At 39.5% G+C, this 19,305-nt stretch overlaps 1 protein-coding gene across 9 annotated transcripts in view; it reads right to left on the bottom strand.

Moving 5' to 3' along the window:
- The window catches only part of KIAA2012, a 70,740-nt gene that overhangs the window by 11,449 nt on the left and 39,986 nt on the right, over nt 1-19,305 (bottom strand). For all 9 annotated transcript variants that reach the window (XM_081938660.1, XM_081938658.1, XM_081938663.1 and 6 more), the window contains 3 exons: nt 17,348-17,423; nt 17,096-17,257; nt 8-101 (listed from right to left, as the gene is read on the bottom strand). In XM_081938660.1, coding sequence (XP_081794786.1) covers nt 8-101; nt 17,096-17,257; nt 17,348-17,423 — 332 coding nt within the window. The remainder of the gene's footprint in view (nt 1-7; nt 102-17,095; nt 17,258-17,347; nt 17,424-19,305) is intronic.

Below are 19,305 nucleotides of genomic sequence, written 5' to 3'. Positions count from 1 at the left end.
TACTTACATTTCAGATGTAGAAATCTTCAAAGGAGCAAGACGTGGTTTATAGTGGAAGAGGTTAGTTGATCGAGCTGAGGAATCTAGTTGTTCGCCTTCATCTACGAAGGAAGAGGGGTGGTAAAAGAGCTACATTTTAGCAGGTTACACTTTGAATCTTGGCAAGGAACCAGGTAAACATGGAAATCATCAGCCAGATAAGTCATCCCTTTCTGAGAAAGTTGGCCCTCCCCTTAAGCAGAGTGAAATGATCTCCTCAAGCAATGATCCTGGTATCATGAACAGCAGCAAATTTTTAGTAATTTAATGTGATGTTAACTATACTGTATTTGCTCAGCACGAGAGGGAATGCTGTGACCTCATTTGCCAAAATTAGATGTCAAGGATTTCTAATATCTATTTCTAATATAAATTAGAATAATTTATATTATTCTAATTTATATGTGATTATCCTAGTCACATAGATAGATCCCTTAACAGATGGGATTAGGTGCAACTTTATTTAGCAAACTGGATATAATTTAGGAGATGGAGAATATATACAATTTTGTTTCTTCCCATTGAATTTATAAACCCTTCTCATAATTGAAGTATGACAAAATCTATTTGCATATTTGAAGGTTCTTAAGAATGCATCTGGATGTGAAGAATAAAGGTGAAACAGAATAATATAAGGTCTGGAATAAATTTTATCGATGGTTGGAACAGAAAAGAGGGACCTAAAATAAGAAATGATTAGGATTTATAGAATGGAAAATTAGAGTTATGCATGTAATTATAACAGAGTGAAAGTGGATAAGATAAAATCGAAAGCAATATGGATAGAAGATGTCTTTATATTTGTCAATACTGAATAGACCAAATGTAAATAAGCAAGGTGTTTATGATATCTAACTTATATTTTAGTATGTATGTGTGGCAAAGACAAAGCCAAGACGGATACACTGTGTCCAATGTTTTATTGTGTGTTTAATAAAAATTCTTTAAAAAAAAAAGAACGCATCTGGATGCATAGGCTGGTACATGTCATCCTTGCCATATTTTAATTTCTCCCCCCCCCCAATCAATTTTATTGATTTCTTTTTCTTTATGTAAAAGATGTATATGGCTGCTGGTCATCTAATGTACTATAACCCCAGATGGCCCACAAAACAATAAATCATCAAAGAATATTTAGAAATCATTTACAGGCAACTCCTGGAACCCTACCACCCACCCCTAAAAACTCTCTTCCATACATGAAAATCTAGGGGTGTGTGTGTGTTTATGAGCTCCAGCCTCATCCTACCCCAATCTGAAAGCTTAAAGTGATTTCTTCAGCTGGCCTTATAAAGGCAGTGCCTTTATGTGTCTTGCTTTTTGTAACCTTACCCCTATCATATGCTAACTGACTGCATGGGAGCAATTTCTTAGAGTGAGCTTCTGAGGGGAAGAGTGATAATGTCTAGAACAGTGGCTCCCAACATGGGGCCCATGGTGGGGGGGGGGATTTGAACCTTGTTTAAACCAAGTTAGTGCCCTTGAGTAGAGTTCACTTTTTGAGTAAAGTAAGAATTATATGTCACGGGTGGGGGTGGGGGGATCAGGATTTTAAAGATGTTTAGGTCGGGCATGGCCAAAAAAGGTTGGAAATCACTGGTCTAGAATAATTACAATCACATTTGTTAATTCATGTATAATCACAAGAACATTACATGCCCCCCCCCCCAAAGACTTGGCAATGCTAGCTTTAAAAATGAAGTCTCTGAATCTGCAGCATTCAGCCAAGCGGCTCCTTGCAACAGTGTGGAACATCTGGAAGGAAACAGCTTTGCCATCCCAGCCCTCTGCATGCCCACAAAGCGCAGTGAGTTGTAGTTTTAAAAGTGAAGTCACTGGAGGATTCACTTTATAAAAAAAAGCTTAATTTTACAGGGTTTTTTCTGCCTATACTACCTGGGGAAATCTGGGAACTGAAATTCACATATCTTAAAGGTACCAAGGTTGAGAAATACTGAACTAGACAAAATCCTAAACTGAACAGTCTGATACGTTAACAATGGGCTATTACCAACAGAGGGAGCTCGTGATCCAAGAATAGACAACAAACCCATACAGTGTTTCCTCAACCCTTTGATTTACAAGGGAAAAGGAGCAGATGCAAAGTTTTTGTATTAAGTCAGCAGACTCAGTTTGATATCCTTCAGGTGTATAATATTATAAATCCCATTTCATCTAACTTCATCCCTGCCCAGAATGACAACAGGGGCTAGTTAACCCCTAAAAGAACCAAAGGACATCTAGTAAGGAAATATTGTTTTTGAAAAATACAGACATTGCTCTTCTTACAAACTTTGGAGTTATGAACGTTTGCTATTACAAATAAACCTGTTCACAATTATAACCTACAAGGTCCCAAGAGTTGAGGAGAGTTTTCAGTGTGCTGCATATCTGCAATGTTGTGCGTGGAGAACAGACGAGGAGCCATATTCCAACAATGCTGTTTATTCAAGATAAGAGCAGACTATAAACCAACATCTAGTTTCTGGCCAACAGCTCCTTTTAAGGGAAGCTCTCAGCCAATTAACCAATAACTTTAAAATATATCCCGCACTTGCACGGCAGTAGGAAAAGCCTCTGCTCTTGCCTGCATGGACATAACACCCCTTCCCACCCGCGGGATGTTCCATTAATTTCGTACTACACAAACATAATCGTTCAGATACATTGGTCTTCGACGGCTTCGTGTTGACCTGTGGCTCTCTTGTATTTCTGTCGGACCTCCACCCATCAACTGCATCCTCGGCGCTTCTTCAACTACATCAGATGGATTACTAATGCTCTCCGGGACCTCCAACTGGGCATATCCCTCAGCTGGAGATGAAGAAGAGCAAGGTGGACTCCGTGGCAGTGGACCCTCAATAACAGGTGTTTTATTCTGCACTGGACTCAGCCTTTCCAATACCATTTCCCTGCATTGTTGTCCCTCTTGCTCTTCTGGATCCCCACCCCGGTTCACTTTTTCCAGCTCCCTAGCAGTTGTCCCCACTGCATGGCTCCGAAGCTGGTCAATATGTCGGCGCCACAGCCGTCCATCCTCGAGCTCCACCCAATATGAAGGGGACCCGTGACTTCTGTGATATGTGCCGGCACCCATACAGATTGGCCGGTATAATTTCAGGCATATACTCGGTCACCTTGCTCAATTGTTCTGACCATATTTCCCCAGTCTGAAAGGGTTTCTATCGAATAATCTGGATGTATTCTATTTAAGTTTGTTCTCAGGTGGTGACCCTACCGGTGTCGGCTGGGCTCCTACCGGTGGCTTATACAGGGAGTGACTTGTTGGTGGAACAAATACTTATTAAGTTTCTCCTGATAGTCCCCGGGGCCCATCTGAGTCAACACGTCTTTCATCGTTTGCACCATTTGTTCCACTTGTCCATTACTTGCAGGGTGAAATTGCGTGACAAGGGCATGACGTATTCCTTGATTTGCTAAGAATACCTCGAATGCAGTTGCCGTAAATTTAGGCCCGCTATCCGATACCAACACATCCGGCAACCCATGTGTTGCAAGCATTTTGTTTAATACCCTGAAAACAGTGTCCATCGTAGTTGACCCCATCATGGCCACCTCCAACCATTTGGAATACACATTGACGACAATTAGAAAAGACATTCCATTTATCAGCCCCGCAAAATCAATGTGGATTCTAGACCAGGACAATGGCTTAGGCCATCAGCATGGCCCAGTTCCGTGCCAGGTTGATGTATAAGTCTATAGTTATATGCTGCTAAAAACTCCATCCAGCGTGTCATCCTTGGGGACAGGATCTGTGGTGTTTGTCGGTCCCCTGCAATTAGTCCCAGTAGAGGCTTATGATTTGTTACTAAATCAAATTTCCTTCCATAAACATATTCATGGAATCTCTTAATACCGGCAACTGCAGCCAATGCCTCTTTATGAAGTTGACTATAGTTCCTCTCAGCTGATGATAGCATCCTGGAAAAGAACGCTATTGGAGCTTCACAATTGTCTGGAAAGGGATGACTTTACACTCCCCCAACTCCAAATGGGGATACATCGTACGTCAGGACTAATGGCAGGCATTCATTATATTGGATTAGGACATTGTCCAAGGAAATTAATTTTTTCACCCCCACAAATGTGGCCGCTTCTCTGCGTCCCCAAACGCATAGCACCTTTTTTCCTAACAGCCGGTGTAGTGGTTCGACCACAGATGCCTTCTGTTGCAAAAACACGCTATAGAAATTGAGGAGTTCCAAGAAGGCCTGGAATTCCATCTTATTCTTTGGTGTTGTCGCAGAATGTATTGCTTGTACTTTCTCTTTATTATTATTATTATTTATTAGCGCTTATAGACCGCCCCCTCTCCCAAAAGGGACTCGGGGCGGTGTACAGTCCGTAGCAAAAATACAACAAGTTAAAATTATTAAATAAATAGTGTGAGGAGGATAAAAGATATGCCAAACTGTACAGCTGAATAAATAAATCAGGATATACAAAATTTGAAATCCCAATATCCTGTAAAATTAAATTTAAAAGAGACAATCCCTCTAAAAACCAATAAAAGTGTGTATGCCAGGAGGAAAACGTTATAATTATGCCAGACCAGCCAGTCGGAACAGGTGAGTCTTCAATTTCTGTCGGAAGGAGCAGAGGTCAGTAGTGGTTCTAATGTCGGGGGGGAGGTCATTCCAGAGGGTTGGGCCCATCACAGAGAAGGCTCTACTCCTCGGTGTCGCCCGTTGGCATTGCCTAGTGGACGGCACCAGGAGAAGCCCCTCTCTGTGAGAGCGAATTGGCCGCAGGGATGTGTGTGGGAGGATGCGATCCCGCAAGTAGCTAGGTAGGGTGCAATCCGGACGCATCAGCCAAGTAACCCAGAAACTTGACTTGATTTACTGCTACTTTACACTTTTCTTCCTTTACCTTTAGCCCAGCCTCTTGGAATCTTTGTAACACTAGTTGCAGTCATTCAAATAGTTCAGGTTTACTGGCAGCGGATATGAGCACATCATCAAAGTAGGGGACAACCCCAGGGATGCCATGTAACAACTGTTCCATCAGGCTTTGGAACAAACCCGGGGCTACACTTATCCCAAACTGTAGGTGATGACAACAGAATGCCCCTCGATGAGATATAATAGTTTGGGCTTCTGCAGTGGCATCGTCCATGGGGAGCTGATGGTAAGCTTGGGTGAGATCTAACTTTGCAAAGACCTTACCACCACCACCACCCAGTGAAGTAACAAGTACTGCATCACTGGTAGTGGTTATGCATTCTGTTGAAGAGCCCTATTCAAAGTACATTTATAATCAGCACAAATTTCGACCGATCCATCTGGTTTCACTGGCGACACGATGGGGGTTTCCCACTTGGCGTGGTCCACCAGTTCCAGTATGCCTTGTTGAATCAATTTATCCAGTTGTTCGTCAACCTTGGGCTTTAATGCAAATGGCATCATTCTTGGTTTCATTCTTACTGGTGCCACTTTAGGGTCCAAACTGAAGGATATCGGGGTACCCCTATATTCTCCCAACTTCCCATCAAACACATCGACGAACTCTTTACTCAACTCTCTGATGGTTTCTCCCAGGATTCTGTGAACCCCAGTAATTCTTAACCCCAAGGCTGCAAACCAATCTAGTCCCAGGAAGTTAGGCAGTGAGCCTTCTACGACAACCGATTTAAGTGGCCCAGAGAAATCTTTATATTCTACATGGAACATTCCACTTCCTTTGATGGGGATGTTATTTCCCTTATAATCTCTCAAACGGATACGGCTTTGCCTAAGCCAGCTCTGTGTGGCAACAATCTTTGTAGGGTCTGCCAGGATACAACTGTCGTTGCCTACCCCGTATCCACTTCCATCTGGCAAAGTGATCCTGCAATGTGGACAGTAATGTAAATTTTACTACTTCCCGGAATCTCTGTTTGATTGCTCACCCTCTCTAAACGACGGGTGTCCGTATTAATAGTAAAACAATCATCCTCTGGGGTTCTCAGTCTTGATGAGCCCCGCTTTCCCCCAACATTATAACTTGGAGTCTGTCCTGTTGGGGTGGCAGGCAGTGTGGCACGGCAAACTTGCGCTAGATGACCCTTCTTCCCACACCATCTGCAAATGGTATTTTTATGGTGACACGTAGCTCTCAGGGGGTTTCCTCTGCAACCTATGCATGATGAGAACAGCCTCCAATCCTCGGTCACTCTGCGATCTTTGTTGGCCGCCCTCAACCGATGGATGTCAGTGTGATTATCTTATTCATCTTCAGTGTCCCCCTGCAATTCTGTCCCTGATGGACAGTTGCCCCCCCCTTCTAGCCGTCTGGGGACTGCCTGACTTCTGTATCTCTTCAGTCAATCTATTCGATGATTCAGTGGCATGCGCCTCTTCTACTGCTGTTTGTAGTGTTAACATCAGTTTTGCCAGTAATTGTCTCTGTAACCGAACATCCCAAGTCCCACAGACCAATCTGTCTCGAAGGACTTCGTCTAGGTTGCTAAATTCACAGTAGATAGCTGCCTTCCGGAGGGCCGCCATGTAACAGCTGATAGACTCACCCTCCACCTGGTCCCTATGGTAAAAAGTATGTCTTCTAGCAATGCAAGTTGGTCAGGGCGCCTAATGTTCCCACAGTTTACCCAATAATATGTCCCAAGGATCCATCTGAAGGGGTTTGGGTGCAATGAGGGCTCTTGCCATCTCAAATACTTCTTTTCCACAAATGCTCAAAAAAACCTCTCGTTTGTGATTATCTGTCATATTTGTATAGTCATTATCTTTTAATATACAGTCAAAAAGGATTAAGTAAGAATTCCACGTCTGCATTTCAGGATCAAATGGTGCAAACTGTGGTGGGTTAGCCATTATCTTTCCAAAACAAAACAGTCGCCACTCACGCATGCTTTTTATTCTTTGTTGCCTCTCAATTAGCAGTTCTCAGTGTTGGCTCCGAGCCCAGGAATCCCTCCTTCATCACCACCACGGGACTGGGAAACACCGAAAGACCCCTGGTCTAGAATTCACATTGATTTTGCGGGGCCGATAAATGGAATGTCTTTTCTAATTGTCGTAGATGCGTATTCCAAATGGCTGGAGGTGGCCATGATGAGGTCAACTACAACAGATGCTGTTATCAGGGTATTAAACAAAATGTTTGCAACACATGGGTTGCCGGACGTGTTGGTATCAGACAATGGGCCTCAATTTATGGCAACTGCATTCGAGATATTCCTAGGAAATCAAGGAATACATCACGCCCTTGTGTGCCATTTCACCCCACAAGTAATGGACAGGAACGAATGGTGCGAACGACGAAAGAGGCGTTGACTCAGACGGGCCCCGGGGGCTATCAGGAGAAACTTAATGAGCATTTGTTCAACCAACATGTCACTCCCTGTGTAGCCACTGGTAGGAGCCCAGCTGAATTACTTATGGGTCGCCGCCTGAGAACAAATTTAGATAGAATACATCCAGATTATTCAATAGAAACCCTTTCAGACTGGGAAAATACAGTCAGAACATTTGAGCAAGATGACCGAGTATATGCCTGAAATTATACTGGTCAACCTGTATGGGTGCCGGCACATATCACAGAAGTCACGGGTCCCTGTTCATATCAGGTGGAGCTCAAGGATGGAGCTTGTGGCACCGACATATTGACCAGCTTCGGAGCCGTGCAGTGGGGACAGCTGCCAGTGAAAAAGTGAACTGGGGTGGGGAGCCAGAAGAGCAAGAGGGATGACAATGCAGGGATATGCTTGTGCCTGCGTGGACATAATAATATCTATGCTTGTTTGGACTTGCAAATAAAATATATTTAAAAATAGCCACTTGGAATATAACCTCTGTTTATAAATAGAGCACTCTTTGTACTAAAATATATTTTTTTAGGTATCCTGTTCTTCTGGCTCTGTTGTATCATGTAACTGCTATAGAAGAAGTTGGTCAAGAGAAACCAGCTACAATTTTACACACTGTTTTCAGTAGCCTCTTAGATAAATTATGAGCACTATAGAAGATCCTACATCTATAGATCCTATAGAAGACCCTATTGGAGAAGATCCTACAAGATCTACATAAAAGATCACTCCGAAGAAAGAACTGCCAAATTTGGTGCCTTGTCAATGGACACAAGATTTCAGTCTGAAGGTACTGATCTGATACCTTTACACAAAAATATGAAGAATTATTTTTTGTGTGCAGCTTTAGTGGGCACCCTGTAAAAAGACAAAATAATTCTTCAACAGAGTACTCAAGACTTCTTGTTATTTAAAATGTATTGGCCATCCAATTTCAATGGACTGGGGGTGCTGTTCAAAACTAGGAAAAAAGCATAAGAAACAGCTAAAACATTAAATCGGCTAAAAACATTTAAATAATATGAACAGCCCAACATTAAATCAGATGAAAAGTCCAATAAATAAATAGCCATGTAATGTATGACAGCTGATAATATATGAGGTAGTAGGAGTGGTTTCAAGAAGAGGCAGCATAAATCATAGTTATTTTTAGCCAGCAGAGCTCTGGGATACATAACCATCTTTCTAGCCTATTGGAAGCCATCGTTCTTATGGTTATCACTACATAGCAGCTCCAGGGAGTACAGAGAATGTCACCAAACTACAGGTAGGGGGCTGTCTCTCAATGATGGCCTGTTTGTCAGCACTTAGAGAGAAGGCAACTACCCCTGGTGCAATAGATTTAAAGTCAGAGTCTTCTGATTAAATTAGATCTGTATCCTCATCCTCCATGTGATAAATAGGCCATTTAAGAGATACCACTAGGACAAAGATACTGTGCAAAATGGAGAATTCTAACTACACGTCAAAGGTATTTTGGCATAGAGTGATGGAATATTTTGATTGCTTCACTATGTGCCCAGATAATTGCCAAAAATGAGAGAGAAATATAATGTCGCCGACATGTCTAAATGGCAGTAAATCACTGAGGCACTGAGTTAGCCTTTGGACTGTTTGAAATCTAATTGGGGGGGGGGGCTTTATGGCATCCTGGCTCTGTCATTTCCACATTTGCCTGGCTCTTTGCCAGGCACCACTTGTAAGGCAGGAGACGGGAAGATCCCATAGGAGGGGTGCATGATATGGCTCCTTCTGGTGCCAATGCTGGTGAGGTAGAAATCTGTCAGAAGTAACTCCCACTTTCTGACTGATGGAACTGCAGAGCACCTTGCTTCACACAAACATCAATCTCCTGCCTAAAGTAGTAGAAGTGACATGGAGAATTTGTGTGAATGATAACAACCTGGATAAAATCAAAGTATTCTAGTTCCATTCCACAGAGGATCACAGTGACAAAAACACAAGAGTTCTTACTCAATATGCAAAATAATTTGGAGATTAGTTAATAAGGCAGGGCTTATGTGTAGCTGTCTTTAGAAGGCAAAAATAGATTGTCTTCAAATATTCTGAAGTTTAAACAGACAGCAGTTCAAGAATAATTCAATAACATAACAATATACAGTAATCAAAAAGCATTTAAAAAAAATCTAAAGTGGGTTAATGATTTATTAAAACCATTAGAGTTGGATTTCAAATTATGTCATATGTTTAAAAAAAGGCCATAGCACTATTGTTTAATTTATATGTGTAACATATTTTACTAATGAATACTGGCTGGTGCAAAGGACTGAAAAGCAAACCGTTTGTGGATAAGGATAGAGACAGATTTGACACCAAGTCAATTAATTGTTTTTGGATAAGGACTGAGACATTTGACACAAGGTCGCATCATACACTCACTTCCTAGCATGGATTTGGATTTATGTACATTATACGTAAACAGACACCCTCATTATGCATTTAACACATTATTATGTGCATTTGGAAACTTTACAAGTTCAGATCCAAAAATCAATCACCCTAAGGGGGCATATTAGTGGCATCCATTTATAACCCTTCTTGCTGTGAGAAATTAGGGAAGCTCCATTTAAAGAGAGCCTAAAGGCCCTTCCCTTTTGCTGAGTTAAAAGCTATCTACCCATTCATCAATCAGCAAAAATGAACTTCCTTCATGCTGATCCTTCTCCCACATTTGTTGTCTCCATTCTGAGTCACTGTCAAGTAATGCTGTCTTGATTGTGGGTATGCAAATGTATGGTAAATAAGGCATGTGGCTGACTATCAGTTTTGCTGCTTTCTCTCATTAGGCACATCACTAGGGGTAGGAAAGTCAACTTTACTCTGCAGTAGAAATGAGGCATGCCTGATTGCAGATCTCCTCCCAAGCTCTCCAAGTTCCTTGCTATATCCCCTCTCCTGACCCTGTTCAGTTATAGGCAGCAAATATAGGGGACTGGAAGGGAGGGGAGGACCCATCCCCCCATCAGTTGAAATTATCAGTAATAGCTTCTCTAACCTCACTGGTCACTCTCTTCCCCTGTGGTGTAAAGGGTGATGAAGAATAGCAGATTTTACACACCTTGAGGTGCCCTTAGATTTTTAAATCTTCTGCACAGCTATCCTTTCCTGCATATCTGTAGAACTAGAAAAGTCAGTTGACAGATGTGAAGATTCCCTCCCTTGGGCTTCGTTGGGCTAGCTGTTGTAGGAAGAAGAAAAGGGAAATACTAACACAAAATGAGCTCTTTGGATACAACTCTGTAGGGAGTTTTCAGAAATTGTCTCACTGTTACAAGCTTATCTTACTCACAAGAATCTCTATGTGTGTGAAGTTCAGAAGTAGAAATCAACTAGAGATAAAGCCCAAGATCCACACAAAGGTGTGCTTTAGGAACTTCCCTGGTGTGAGCAATGGGTAGCTGGGGTTGTTAAGCAGTTTAGCTAACAAATGTTGGAAAATCACAGATCAAGAGAATGAAATTCCCCTGCTAATGCACTGCACCAATTCTTTAGCACTGCCAGCAGCATCAGAAGAAAACAGTCTTTGGTTAGCTATTGTCTGATATGTACAAACAGGCCTTAGCTCAAGTCCCTTAGAAATCTAATTTAAAATTTGTTTTCCTTTTCTAAAAACTAACATCTGTCATTCCTTAGCTGCACTTTTATATTGTGACTTCTATTCTGAGTTGAGATTTCAGCTGTGTCTGGATGTGGATGGGAAAAAAAACATACATAAAATATTGAATTCTGGTTTATATAATTCTACAAATTAAGCACAAGAAATCTAATCTGTTCTAGATCCAGGTACCTGTAATATGGTTTCAGCAATAAATCCACCCCATTTTTACATCAAAGTATTTCTTATTTATCCTTTTTTGAGCAAAATATTGAAAAACACTTCTAAATGTTCAAAAACTGCAAAATAACTAAATAACTAAATTTTAATCTGAGAATAAGTTCAGGATAGGTATATGAAACTAAATCTTATCAGACTTTATACAACATCTGATTGACAGGCATGATACACCTATTGTGAAAGGTGCATGTACTTTATTTCTAAATGCCATTCTGCTCTAAAATAAATGGAGAAATTGTGACTAGGAAGTAGCTAATATTTTGTTTTTCGTACTATAAGATATTGTTTGTTTAATCCAGGTAGCCAGGATTGTAAAATCATAAACTATAATTTTCAAACTACAATGGCTAGGGGTCACATAAGAGGTTAAAGTAAAAAACCAATCAATCTTATGTGGGTTTAATGCAATATATGAATTATGTCAGTATTGCTGGTGTATATTGCGGAGAAAATGATATAAACAGGCAAGTCCCCCCCCCCCCCATTCAAAGTGCTGTACTGTAAGTTCTTATCTGATGCTTGTGGTTTCTTAAACAAATTGGCTCTTTGGTTAATATTCCTTGTGCTTTAGTCCGGTTCGTATAAATATGTCACTGGTTTGCACAGGTGTCTATATTATCTAAATCCATAGTGCCAAGTGTTCATAGCTACTAACAAAATCACCTCCCTACAGCCCAAATGAGGATGTTAAAATTATTGTTCACAAGATGGCGGACTGAAAGAAATCTAATTTGATTTCACGAGGAAAGAACAGGAACACTCATTATTAACATAAATAAATGTCAATCTCTTAATCACTTTCCAATTCTTTCAACCCGCCAAGAACTTCCGGAGTAAAGTAGGGGAAAGTGAAGAGGCTTCGAGAAAACAGGGAGCAATGCTTAGAACTAGCACTTCAGCCCAGGTTTCTGAAATGCTGATTCAACTTAATATGTGAATCAAGTCTAGAAGCCTTTCAGTCATATTTTTCATCAGTTTTTGGAACTGTAAATCTGTGAACATTTTAATTACAGTGTCATACATATGATTCTAGAAACAGGTGAACTTTTGGGCACACTGCTTTGAATTTCTGGCAGAGAGGTAGGTATGAATAGATAAATATTAGCTCTTACCTAATTAACATGTTCATAAGCAATTGAGAAAGCTGATTGCGTTCACGTTTCTGAAGATGAGAAACAATCAATGGCTCCAGTCCCAACTATTCTGATCTTGTTGACATGGAGATATTTTTGAGCTGCTATATATTCTACATTGTTCTATCGCAGCTTAAACCAGCTGGCTTTGTAATAACTGTGCCCTAGATAACTCACACTCCTCAGAATTCATCAAAGTTTATATTTTGACTGATCTTCCTTTGCAGAAGCTGCTTAAACTTACTGCAAGTAAATTGGGATCAGAGTTAATTCCTAGGGGGATATGCTCAGGCTTTTAATTTAACTTTTTCCTGATGCATTCTTGTGCAAACACAAAACAAATCATTGTGGCTAATTAGGAAGGATCCTGAGAAATTTTGTGTTAAATTCAGCCTGAACACACGTTGTAAACTGATGGCATTTACAAATCCATTTAACACACGATGGCAGTAAATATATATTCAGTGCATATATTCAGTACACCAAATGACATAGCTTAGCTAACAATGTCTGTATGGTGAATATACTGTACACATAGACAATTAACATTTGCTTATAGAAAACAATTGTTTGATTATGAGTAATATGCAACTAAAAAGCATAAAACTATTTCTACATGTTATACATGTTATATGGGCATGGAAAATTCTGGTTCTGTCCATTAAGCAATAACTTCTGATAGAACATAGAAGGCACACTGCCTCTATTGCAACTCCTGCCATCTGGAATAGTATCCCTTAAGAGATTTGAACAGCCCAACAACCTTGCCAGTCTTTCAAAAAGCACGGAAGACCTGGCTTTTTTGCACGATTCTAGGTCAACAAGGGTGTGTGTCAATCTGAAAAAGTATTGCTCACTGTAATGCTAGGCGAAATCACAATATAGAAAGAACATCCCAAAGTTTCAAAATTCTTGCCTAAAACATGAAGTATGTATGGTAGTGGGGAGATCATCAAGGAAGCAAAACAACAATTGGCATTAAAAAGACATTCTTTTTTTCACATGTCTTTACTCAGCCTTGTTTTTCAACAGAATGACACCATTATTAGCATACACATGCATACACAACACATACATCTATGCACATAAACAACATCAGTTCCCCCTTCTAAATAAACATAGCTTAAAGTACTATTTAAATTATTTTGTCCCAAAGAAGCTTTTACAGGAGAAGTGCAAATGTGTGTGTAGCCTTCTTGGCTGATTCCCTGTGTCCCTTCACTGATGAAGACAGGCACAGGCTGTTCGGGATGAGTCTGTGTTGTCAACAGTCAAGGGACACAAGGCAGAAAACATCTTGCAGCCAAGAAGGTTCCACGCACATTTGCACAAGTCAAGTGATCCTGAGGACACAGATAAACCTCCAGTTGTCCTCCATGACTCTCTAAAAGAATGCAAATGACCACTGCAAGGAGTATAAATCCTTCCATTCCTCACCATCCAGTCAGAGCTGAAGAAGCTTCTTGCATGAAAAGTAAAATGTCTTCAAAGAAAAACAAGAAAAATCCAGTTGCCTCCTGTAAAAACACCTTTGGGACAACCATGACCTGGATGACTGAGAATCTCCATAGAGTTTTATTTAAAAACTCAGGATTATTGGTATCCCACATATCTCCTTATTGCTGGGATGAGAGCAAAAGTATGCTCAGTTAAAATCAAGTTCTGTTTGCATTGGAACTATTGGATATTCTGGGTGATATGCATCAAATGATTAGTAGTATCAGCACTATTTGCAGGCAATTCTTCAAGTCATAAGTATGATTAAAGCTTGTAGTTAATCTAAGAGCCTAATTCGTGATGGCCACGGCATAAGGAAGATAGTTACTTGGAATGTGTAGAAGCAAAAAGTAGAAAGCAAACAAAAACATTGAATCTGAATTTGAATTTAAAAAATTCTTGCCTAAAGAATATATGCCTGAAAGTCAAAAGGATTAATAGATCTCAATAAAGGTGGCCTGGATTTGTAGAATGATAAATGCATACAAGAAAATGAATTAATGTTTACTATGAATGAAGTGACTCAAATGAATGTCAAAAAGAGTGCCTATGTATCATCTGCACTGTGTGAAGGGTTATAAAAGTCACATCTCAGGTTGATGATAATTATATGTTACATTTGCTACAGCCCCAGTGAATGATGGTAATGGGTGAGTATATTAAAAAATTCTGCAACATTTGAAATAAATGTGATCCATTTAAACATTTTTCCATTAGGAGGCATAAAGGAATTAGTGAGAGTAACAGAGTATATAGAAAATGTATTTGTGCTCAAGAATTCCAAGAGCAAAGGAGAATTGCAATAATTTGGTGCATATTTGCTTAGAAAAGGTTTATTTGTTTCAAATTTGTGTTTTAAGCGTAAGTTTACTGGTGGAAAATGGAAAAGAAATTAAACATTAAACATGTTTGATTTAATTGTTATTTATTTAAAAGGATATGAGTAATAATGGATTTAATTGTTTATAATGAATTAGTGAAGGTTACAAGTATAATGAAAGATCTTAAATATGAGATAGATCACTTTTTCTAGTGCTGTCAAGAGTAGGTCTTTGGGCAAAAAGGACATTGGCAAAAAAGGAAAGAAAATAGAGAGAAGCTGCAGACAGAGAGAGTAAATCATTTTATGAAAAATTATTATGAGAGAGATTAATCTGTCAACTGAATGAAGGGAGATTGGATTCATATAAGAGAATAATTGCTGGAGAAATAGAGGATGACTGACTTCTATTGTACACAGAGAAAAAGAGATTTGCAAAGAATGTAAAGAAAGCAAAGAACTGTTAAGAAATGAAAAAAAAATACTTCGGAAGGGGAGTGAAAAAGGATAAACAAAAATCCTCCAACAAAGTGAGTGGAAATAAAAAAAGACTTGGAAATGATCTGGGATGACAGGGGAGTGAGGAAATGCTGGAAGGAATACTTTAGAGATTTATATGGGAGTGATAATATGCCAAAGAATGAAATTGAAATTAATGCTATAAATGTTACTTTCAAAAAAATTATGCAAGTGAAGTCATATATGCTCTGAGCACACTGAAAAATGATATGGTTGCAGTTTAACAGGAGACATATTAAAATAAAGATGTGGTTTATGTATTGGATGACTGTGGATTAATGTAATAGCTATGTGAAAGCTGAAGCTGTGCCTGATAATTGGAAGAATATGGTTATTGTTTTCCAAAATAAAGAGAAAGGTAGCAAGAACGAATGCAAAACTATAAGGGAATTATCTTATTGTGTACCCAGGAATGTGTTTGGTAGATTTCTGCCTGAAAGATAACAAGAGGTAACAATGAACTAACGTGATGAGTGCTGTATGGCTCGGTGTCAGGTAGGGCTTCCATGAGCCCTTCAGATTTTTACTTTTCAGCAGGTCATTAAGACTGCATGAATGTGAAATAATATTTACTGCATGTTTCTTGATTTAGATGACAGTGAATAAGCTTGAATTATCAAATAGTTTGTTCACATACAAAGTTGATGGTTGGTTGCTGAATACAGAAAGAGCTGTATTTAATAGAAGTAAAGCATGTGAGAATAAATAAAATGCTTAGTGAATTATTCAATATTTTCATAATGAGACAGGAGCAAATCAAAGATATGTGATGTCTCTGGTTATTTGTTGTACTGAGGGATACCTGTAAATATATACGAAATTCTTTGGGGAAACATTACAGCTACATTTGTCACGGTACATTTTACTGTATATTTTATTGAAGCAGTTTTATCCGCTGATAATACAAGTTTTCGATTGACTGTAACCAGAACTATTGATCTGAAAATTAATGTATCAATCACCATGTGCTGTAATTGTGTCTCATAGAGTAAATGGAATAAATGATTGCAAATTGCACATCAGTGGAATAAGATGAATTAGTGTATATTGGTAGAATGTTTATTAAAGCTGAGAAAATGGAGGGAGAAATGTTAAGATATACAAATGTTAGTAAAAAGTTAGTAGGTTGCATGTGGTCCATTTCATGGAATGAATGTTTGTCACACAAAAAAGCATACTTCTTGCTCACTTTGATATAGAGAAGTGAGAATTGGTATGTCGGGAGAAACAAGTTGAATGCAGAGGGAATGGGTTACTTGAGAAATGTGCAGAGTAAAATAGGGAGACGTAGGATCGAGAATGAATGAGTACTGAATAACTGTGGATCAAAAAGGTAACCAGAAGAAAAGAAGTATGTTGAGGAGACTCACTCATTAGAAATAATGAATGAGGATCAGGTTGCAAAGCAACTTGAATAGAACAAGAGGAAGGGGAAGACTGGGCTAGTTAAGGTTGGATGGAGCTCATGTGATTGATCTTCAAAAGAGACATGAGAAGATTTTTTTTAAAAAAAACAAAGGCAATATATGTGTTGGTGTATAAATGTGGTTTGTGAGGATAGAATGGATGGAGAATTTGGGAACAATCTGAGCATGGTAGGATATGGAAAGTGAAAGCTCCTTTGAGTTCTGTTTTCATAATCAGAATGGATATTTACAAGTTAGGGGTTTCTCCATAGGACTTGTGATGCCTATAGAGGGCCAATTCCCAAGCTTTTTGCTTCTGAAGCTAGTTTTGTTGGGTACAGCTGTAAGAAAACAATTGATGCGATACAAGTATGCTTTTCTAATGAAATCCAATATATAACCACTCAGCAAGCTAGCATTGTTCAATTCAAGGGAGTTATCCCTATATATGGGTATATAGAACTACAGCCTTAATGCATTAATCAACAATACCTTGCATAATGTCACTAGCCTCCCTCTGCTTCGTGCTGTGTGTTTGTGACAAGCTGGAGTAACCCTTTTCCTCCTCGCTCTGCTGTGGGTAGCTGTTTCTGCAGAGACCAGTTTGACTTGGCTGATGTCTTTCTCCAAACTCAGCAGAAACACTCTCATTTCCTAGCGCAGAAGACAAGATACAGCTTTAATTCCAGTTTCTGTTCCTGAAGCAAAAATAAATACTTTTATGAGAAACTGAGATAAATTTACCTGTGATGACTTCGTGATTTTCAAAGCCAGTCCCATTTCTTGGTAAATGTTGAGTCTGTTGAGTTAGGGGAAGTTCCTTTTGAAAAGATAAGCAAATTTGAGTTATGTTATTCTCTTGACTCTTTAATAAGGTATGTGCTGGGGAAAACAATATATAGTCTATTATCTTGTGTCGAGCATTTACAGCACATAATATAACAACATTATGAGAAAGATCCATACTAAGTCCTTTCCTGCAAACTATATTTCTATCACTTCAGCACTTTAGGTAGATTTCTTTTTCATTTCTGCATTTTAAAAGTTATTTTGTTTCTGCCATTGAGTTTTCTGCTTCTTGTGGAAGAAAACGCTAGAGCTCCGGTAAATATTTAATCTTATTTTTATGCTAACATGTCTTAATTTAATTTCATACACAGATAGTAGTTGATGTATGACTACATTAAGCCTTACAATTATGGCTGTAAATCATGGCTGTTATAAATGGCTCATCATGTGACTGACCCAATTTTATGAACTTTTTATGTGGCAGTTGTAAAATGAACATCACAGTTGTTAAGTGAATCCATTATTTGTTATGGGGTGTTTTTTGCCAAAAATTAGAGGAAATTATTGATTTTTGGCAAAAAATGTCATAAATGATCTTGTAAATGTGAACCACTCAACCACTGCTAGACTTGTTGACTGGTAAGCTGGTAATTTGAGATTAAGTCCCAGGTAATGGAGTCAGCTCCCATTACATGTTCCAGTTCCTGCCAACCTAGCAGTTCAAAAGCACACAAATGCAAGTAGATAAACATATGCCACTTTGGTGAGAAAGTAACAATGTTCCGTGCACCTTCGGGATATAGTCATGCTGGCCACATGACCAGAGAATCATTTTTGGACCACACTGGCTCTTTGGTTGTGAATTGGAGATGAGCACACCTCTAGAATTGGACACAACTGGCAGGGGAGACCTTTATAATCGCTAAGGTCATAAGTTGAGATTACACATACTTTATTAGCATGCAAACCTTGCTCCCCTTTTCCTTTTTCCAATCAACTTTCACCTTTGCCTATTCTGATGAGGTTAAACTCCTATTAAACAATTGTTAATTCCACCTTGATGTGCAATATATCACATCAGTGTGGTGCTTATTTTAATTTGATTATTGCTGCAACAACTATTCTGAGGAACAGGGCAAACAGGGCACATTTTTGGCCTGAGAAGAAGGCATGGCTCTAGTTCCAACAAGATGCAGTTCAATGGCGAGAAAAGGAAAGTTCTGCACTTAAACAGGAAAAACAAGATGCATAGGTACGGGATAGGCAGTACCTGGCTCAACAGTAATGCCCATGAGAGGGATCTAGGTATCCTGGTGGGCCACCACTTAAGTATGTGTCAGCACTGTACTGTCCCTTCTCACCCTATGATTCTATAAGATGGGCCTGATTCAGTCTCAGAGGCAGTCAGTTCCAGATGCTGAGTACAAATTACTGACTCCTTTTTTGGCTCCTACGTTCTTATTATTTTCTCCCTCAGGTAATAAACTGAAATGAAATGAGAAAAACAGGAAGTGCTGGATTGGGGAGGGAAAGCCATTATTGAAAAGTGATGAAAGAAGCATCTGGGTAACAGCCATTGGGGAGGGAGCTTTGCCTTGACTCAGTTTCTCCAGACGAGAAGAGCAAAGTTAACCCACAGCCGAAGAGAGATTTCCCGCACTGGGATCAGTTCAGCTTCATGAGGTCCTTTTGCCAGATGGGTTTTAGGGGCCGGGAAGATCTGCCTTCTTGCAGGAGAAGGAAGAACAAAACAGACTTGTTTTACAGACTGTTTCAATCCAGGGCATATCTTCCCTTTCAAGGTTCATAATAACTGTTGGGGGGAAAAACCTGAAACCTGCCTGATGCTCCAGAAAGTTGTTACCACATGGAACACCCCAGTGTTCCCACCCTGATGCCTATAAATGTGTTAA

This window comes from Natrix helvetica (genome assembly GCF_964273705.1).
Source record: "Natrix helvetica genome assembly, chromosome: 1".
NCBI lineage: Eukaryota > Metazoa > Chordata > Lepidosauria > Squamata > Natricidae > Natrix > Natrix helvetica.
Note: the sequence above shows the minus strand (reverse complement) of the source record. Positions and strands in the feature narration are given on the sequence as shown.